This window comes from Anarhichas minor, unplaced genomic scaffold (genome assembly GCF_050575085.1).
Source record: "Anarhichas minor isolate MPS153535 unplaced genomic scaffold, ASM5057508v1 ptg000033l, whole genome shotgun sequence".
NCBI classification, from domain to species: domain Eukaryota; kingdom Metazoa; phylum Chordata; class Actinopteri; order Perciformes; family Anarhichadidae; genus Anarhichas; species Anarhichas minor.
This window is the reverse complement of record NW_027466479.1, coordinates 8,633,028-8,640,486: the sequence shown is the minus strand read 5'-3', so window position 1 is coordinate 8,640,486 and position 7,459 is coordinate 8,633,028. Positions and strand designations below refer to the sequence as shown.

The 7,459-nt window shown below is 39.9% G+C and overlaps 1 protein-coding gene across 1 annotated transcript; it reads right to left on the bottom strand.

Moving 5' to 3' along the window:
* Positions 1 to 395: 395 nt before the first annotated feature.
* LOC142965344 (sialidase-1-like) lies at positions 396 to 7,235 on the bottom strand. The gene is made up of 7 exons (XM_076106257.1): positions 7,011 to 7,235; positions 6,022 to 6,211; positions 4,348 to 4,610; positions 3,635 to 3,817; positions 2,331 to 2,550; positions 1,485 to 1,721; positions 396 to 1,374 (listed from the first exon to the last, which is right to left on the bottom strand). The coding sequence occupies exons 1-6, from the start codon at positions 7,089 to 7,091 to the stop codon at positions 1,501 to 1,503; spliced, it is 1,158 nt and encodes a 385-aa protein (XP_075962372.1). The 5' UTR covers positions 7,092 to 7,235; the 3' UTR covers positions 396 to 1,374; positions 1,485 to 1,500.
* Positions 7,236 to 7,459: the final 224 nt, after the last annotated feature.

Below are 7,459 nucleotides of genomic sequence, written 5' to 3'. Positions count from 1 at the left end.
GTATAGTCAGCATTGTTTAACACCTCAGAGGATGAGTAAGTTAAGTAACTGTCATTGAGTCTGCATTTCTAGGACACTATACAGTACCTCAGAATCTTAAACCCACTGTTGAAAACAAGGAAGGTAAAATCTTCTCTTACATACGTACATATATTTACTTCAATGAATATAAATATCCTGATAACGTTTGGAATAATCAGCACACTCATTTCTAAAGTAGTTTAAATAAAAGTTCAGTCAGAAAAACAAGCAGTGAAAAGACACTGGTAAAATGAAAAGAATATCATGTCAGTGAAGAATTGATGTAATCACTGATAATTACTTTTCTTTAAAAAGGTCATTGATGGTGTCGTTTTTGCTGTTGCTAAATTATGAATGCCACTGCAAATCCCCAAAACATGTTAGGATTCATTTAATCATTCTACAGATAGTACGGATCAGATAATGTCCTTCCTGCATGAAAACAATGTACAAGGCTGGTAATACATGGCGATTCTGGAATAAAATAGGCTATCCAAATCTGTGTAGAGTGGAGTTCAGACAAAATATTATAAGACATTCTGCACATGCAAGAGAGGATACTTTGGCTACATTATGTACTTACCTCTTCATTCTCACATTCAATCACACACATCTAATTCATCATTTTACTAAAACTACTCGTACTCCGATATGAAATCGCATTCAATTGCAGTGTCATAACAATAGGCAATTCACATTTATTTACAGTTTCTGGTTTTAAAAAGGCAGAACCAATTTTGGTCTGCATATATTCAATGCACACTCACCGCTTAATAAAAGCAATACTTATAATTACAAGCACAAAAGCCATACAACATTTTAAAGCAGCCTACTTCAGTATGAAACTATATTATCTGAGAAAATAGGAATAATTTCACACCAGTGTCAAACATACAGTGAATCTGTTTGTGAGGTGAATCACTGAAAGTCATTATTTTTCTTCGTCGTGGAAGACTGTGATGTGATACTTTAGTGTGGTATTATCGTACTGTATGAGGTGTTGTCAGCCTGGAAACAGCATGATTTAAGTCCCTTACTGGTTCATATCTTCATTTGTGTAAGAACAGGAAACTCACAAAATATTGTGAATGTGCAAAGGTTTTAGCAAAAACACACACTTGGTAACGTATCCAGAAACATGGACACGTGACTTGTGCCTTCAAGTGTGGTAATTGTAGAGAAAAGAAAAGATAAAATAAGGAGACAATTGTATTTTGAGATCACCACAGCCCCAACACAACTGTTCATTCGTTGTTCTGCGCTTCCCAGTTTAAAATGTCTGTTTTCTTCCTGAGAATTTCATGGAGTGAAGAATAGCTTCCTGTTTCCCTTTCGCTCCAACATATCTGGAATCTGGGAGACAAACACAAGGAGAAAAAATAAAAACAGGAGCCAGACTAACAGTAATGAGTTTTCCTGCATTGTACCTGTTGATGTTAATGAACTGATGCTCATCTGCTTACCTTCCTTCCACATGCTCTACCGGCCACCATACAGGTGGATCTTAGCGAACGAGATGGTCTCATCAATGTTCTTGTGTCCCTTCTCGTAGATGACAAAGATGAACTTCCGGTCCTCCGGAGAGCCGCTGTTCAGTGATGTCATGCAGGAGTAGCCGCTGGGACCCGCCCATATCTGCGCAGCTTTTTTCACCCAAGAGTTACCATCAGTCAGCGACCAGCGTAAGGTCATGTTAACTCCTGAGGGGGATGAGGCAAGACGTTAGTATGATGTAATAATGATATTGATCTTTTTCTTCACAAGGACCTGAAGTAAACTGATTGTTTTGGCGTGCAGGAAAGCAGCAGCAGTGGTGGAAAGTAATTTAGGAAATTTCCTACGGTACTTCAGGTACTTTGAGGTTGAGTACTTCCTTTCTAAGCTACTCTGTACTTCCACTCCACTTTATTTCAGAGGCAAATATTGTATTTTAACTTCATTACATTTATTTGATAGCTATAGTTACAAGTTACTTTACATATTCATATTCATCATAAAAAAACAAATGATTAAGTCACGATATATCATGCGTTGTTATTTATTACAGAACCAAACAGCATATAAAAACTAGAACTAGTGCTTTATGGTTGAATGCCTCTGCCAACATGTCAAGTCGCTGTTTACATCCATGTCTGTCCAAAATGTCATCGTTTCATCATTTTCTCCTACATTGGTGGGAAATTGTCGTACTGTAACAGAGCATGTTAACAGAATGGCCTCGCTACTTTAACTTCCACCACTGAGCCCCAGTGACACAGGTTAGGCAGGAAGAAGAAGAGAGTATGACTGTTAGTGTCAGCGGCTCTTACTGCTGTGCTCATTGGAGGGGTTGGTGAAGTAGAGCACTCCCTCTTTCACCAGAGCTCCGGCTGATACTACAGGATCCACCAGCTCGTAGTCAAAGAACGTATTTTCAACGGGCAGGGTCAATCCGCCGTCAAGGCTGCGTACCACTATGCGACACCTACAGTGGTAGCTGTTCTGGTTCCGCACGTTGATGACGATGCTGCCGTCCGTCATCTCCACCGGCTGCAGGGGAGCAGAGAGGGTTACGCTTGACAGTGATGAAATGCTCTGTTATTAAAAGATTCATTGACTGGTATTTGATTAATTATGACTACTTGTTATTGATGCAGTGAAGACATCACACAATGGTTAAGATAACTGCCAGGTGTTTTAAAGAATATAGTTCACAGCTGTGTTTCTTTTGGCCACTAGAGGACAGAAGAACTCCACAGCAAGCTGACCGATAAACGGAGCTATTAAAAGTTGTTCACATGACACACGTGCAGCAGAAACAATGCAACATTAGCACTCAGAGTCATATTCCTGCAAAACTGAAGTCTGATCCTCTCCATCTTCTTTTAGTTTTGTTTGTTTTTTTGCCTCCAACTCTTTTAACTGTGTAAAATTTGACTTCCTTCAACAACTATATGCTAACTTTGTCTGCTGTTTGGTGCTGGAGAGGCAGCGTTCAGTAGGTTGATCATATGATTATATAATATTTTTTAGATTCATAAAATATCTGACGGAAACTGGGTTGATAAGAGCATTTAGGCTGAACCATAGAGTGTATTTGCGAGGCATGAAACCAAAACAAAGAACCAAAACAGGCTAAAAAGGTCGGTAGAGCTTCAAAGTTGGGTGATAATTCCTGGTGTGTTTCATATAACATAAATACATTTGATCCATTATTATGACAAAAAAAATATATATGGCTGGAGCGTTAATGAAATTATATTTTTAGAGCAGAATATGATGCATTTACAGCTGTGTAGATCTCCAATATGGGGTGAGGGTACAACACAAAGGAGAGGTCGCTCAAAAATGCAACGGGCTATTGGGGCAGCAGCAAGGGAAACAAAGTTAACTCTGTGTTTCATTCACTGTGATGTTTTTGCAGGATGCTGCTGATGAGCTTGTGACTAGATAACTGAGACTCTGTGTGGAGACTTTGCTAATTCTAAGATATTTGAATGCTTTGTTGTTATTGCCGGCAACAGACGATTTGTTAGAGGATAACATTAAGTGTCCCTTTCAGCCAACCTCTTGATTCCTACAGTGAGCTGTCAAAGTAGACCAGCATGGCGCGATCCACAAGCAGCAGGTGTACCTGGCACTCGTCGGGGTCGAAGTCCTGTGCCCTCTTCTGCTGGTTGTAAGGGATGCTTTTCAGCACGCCGCCGTTGTACCAGTTCTGTCCGTGGTCGTCACTCAGGATGCAGAAAACTCCGTTTGCCGCCAATGTCCCATGACCACACACCACCAACCTCCCCTTAGCTGGGTTGTAGCGCTTCTGTAGTGCAAAGACACAAACTGTGTCAAACTATAAACAAAGGTGCTGACTTGATTCTTAAACACAAACTACATACAACTCTGAAAATGATTTAAGATAACTTTTTACTGGTTCTCAGAGGGGAAATTAAAAGGTAAGAGTGACACACTGTCAGCAAGATATTAATACTACAACAAATAAAACAATTTAAATTAAATGACTGGATCAGTCAAATTCAAACACTAAATTATGTCTAACGCATGTCTATAGCATAATTGTAATACTTAGTTGTGACGAAGCTGTATGAACTGAGATCATAATATTCCTGTAGGGAGCAGATAAGGTTTTTGTGTTTCTCCAACACCACAGAGATGTCTGCCTTTAAAATCTCTCCACCTGTACATGAATGACTCACCCTGTCAATAGCTTATAATCACAATATGGGACATTTATGCAGCACAGAGGTAATTTAGCTTAAATTGATCTCACTTTACAATTAGGAAGCAGCTCAGCAGCAGCTTTCCACGTCATACTGTATCGTCCTGTCTCACCTGGATGCCGAAGCCCGGCCCGGGACTAAAGCTCTTTACTCCGAGCTGGACCGACAGGTTTCTGGGCTGACTCCAGCTGAGGCCGTCGTCCCAGCTCTCCACCATCATGGTGCTGGACGGGTTGCAGTTATAGTGGTGGAAGCAGATGCTGTAGACCAGAATCACAGAGCCCACTTCCTCGTCCACCACCACGGAGCCCAGGTTCAGGCCATCCGGCGTCTCTCCATCATCGACTATGAAGGAGGTCGGGGACCAGGTGGCTCCTGGAGGGACGGAGGAGGAACAGGAGAGGATTCAGACATAAATCAAGACTACTTTTACACCAAATTGTATATGTTTGCCACATATTCTAAAAGAAAAATACATTCCTTTAAGTATTTTGGTTATTGAACTTTCCAGTCAAACATCCCAACATCTGTTTCTTTCAAGTTTTCATCCTCAAATTAGTTTTTTGTCTCTTTATATTCCTGCTCTCTTGCACCCTTTGCAGTAAGGTAGTGCTTCAAGCCATTTATTTGACCGCAATCAATGCATATATATATATATATATATATACAAAGTTTGTATCCTCAAGCAGTTGTTGTCACGATCTTGGTTTCGGTTAAATTTGTTTCCTGTTTTATTTTGAAGTTCCCTGCCTCTTGTGTCCCGTGTTCACTTCACTTCCTGCCTTTGTATGTTTTCCCTCCACTGTAATTGTCTGCCCCGCCCCTGATTGAATCCACCTGTGTCTAATCACCTACACCTGCCCAGTGTATTTAAACCCTGTGTTCCCTCGTCTCTGATTCGGTTCGTCTGCTGTGTTCCTGTTAAGCGTCCTTGTGCACATGTCCGTTTACCTGGTCCTGCTTCCTGTCGTTTTGCCTGTTGGATTTTCAGTTACTCAGTTTTGTTTTTTGTCTTGATGCTTTTATGTTTTTGTGTATTTATACTTTCCACTTTAACCTTATTTTGTGTAATCAGATCTGTGTTGCAATGAGTAGGGCTGGATACTAAACCTATTTACTGCCCGAAATGTGTCGGTAAGACAGAGAACCAACAAATGTCAAGTACCGGCGGCTGGCATCCAATTTGTGCACAGTGACATATTCTATTTTTACGTGACATTTTCTGATTTTAAATCTAAGTTTCAACAATTTTCGACTGCATTTTATCTAGGTTATGATCTCCTGCAACTGATTCTAACAGTTAACATTCAAGTACTTCAGTTAAATGAAATGAATGCCAACTAATTTGTAGAGTTTTGGTTAATAATCCTCAAAGTAAAGTTTTGAATAAAATGCGTGTTTATATCGGCAATGCAAGTAACTTATCACATTGGCTACAGTTTTGAAAAATTGGGTATCAAACGATTACCAGCTCTAATTTTAGTAATGCAGACATTTTGTAGTGTAACTTCTTCCTCTGCAGTCTTTTAAGGAAGCTTCACAATTCCTGTATTTTAGCTCCTGAAAGTTTACTTTGAGCTTGAAGGCTTTTTTTGTCGTGTTTGACACTCTGTCACAAAAGAACCCAGGAAATTACAGAACGGGTAAGTGATTAATTATTTTGTGCTTTTGTCTCCCTTTGTGACCGTTACGTATTCCCTGTAGACTTATAACCACTGTTGGTGTACGTTTATATATTTATATTTCGGACTATTTCTGATGCTATGACTGTCCTTGTTGTCCTTGCCTTTGTCCATGGACCGCCGCATTGCGATGAACTTTGCTCCCATGTCACCTGATGATGACTTCCTGGCCTCTGTGAAAGCCAGCAGGCTTCCCTTTGGGGTGAAGGTGAGCAGGGGGATCCTGTAGGTGTCCACCTCCCCCATGACGCCGCTCACCCACAACAGCTGCTCGTCATACAGCAGAGGTTCAATCTGGACAGCAGAGAAAGGCGAGACAAGAAAAGGAAGAGAGGCTGAGTTAGCAACACAGTCAGGTGACACCAGCAGGTGATCACACTTTCAATTCAGGAAGCAGTCCTTTCGTTCATCTATTTCACACTGCAAGAGCTCCTCCCTCCCATTACTGTGAACAGTATAGGCTTCAATTGTGTGGTACTATACTTGAGTATTTTCATTTTAACCTACTTTACTCCACTATACCTAAAATATTGTACTTTGTATTCCACTACATGTATTTGACTGCTACAGATCAATGTTTCACAAACGGAACGAGATCAGTGTATAAAATGCAATGCTTTCATCTCCATTCATCCATTTCTGAAAATGAGTCTTGAATCCACAAGTGAGTTGCATGTGAAACATAAATCATGCTTTTATAATCATAACTACCCAAAGGTATATAAAGCTTTTAAATTGGCTAGATCAGTTATAACATTAAAGTACTGGTTACATGTTATGCACCAATAATAATAGTGCAGTAGAGTAGTTGTATAACACTGACTGATACAATGCAGACTACTATTTTGAGTTTTAACTTAAATTTTGAAAGCATAGCTTTTACTCGTTGCTCAGTATTTCATGGTGTGGTCACTACTATCACTATTACATTTGAATACTTATTCCTCCACTCACTATAATGCATGCATGCCTAGGCTGGACAAATCACTGAAATCAATGCTGAATCAACACTTTTGACAGCTTCTACAACTCGTGTTCCAACAACACGGAAACTAGATTGTGTTACGTATTTCTGATACTTTGTTTACTGTACCTGTTCAGGGCTGATACAAACACAGGAAGACATCAGGAAGAGCAGTAACGACAGTGCAGCAAGTCGGCTTCCTGTCTCCATGACTGATCCACGTCCTGAGAACGTCTTCTTTATGCCGACTGAGAAATAATATCAGTTATTACACAGAAGGTGAGATTCGAAATAAATCCACAAAACTAAAAACGGACAGAAGTAAAGGCGGAAATGCTCCACTCAGCTCGATACCACGGCATATAGCTAGTAAGTCATGTGACCAAGGAGGGCGGTCACATGACTGTCGTCCCTTATGTTCCGCCATGCACCAAAATAAAAGATGAAATCATTGATACTCAAAATTGTATTAATCTTTTATATATATATATGTATGTATATGTATATGTATGTATGTGTATGTGTATGTATGTGTATGTATGTGTATGTATGTGTATGTATGTATATATATGTATATA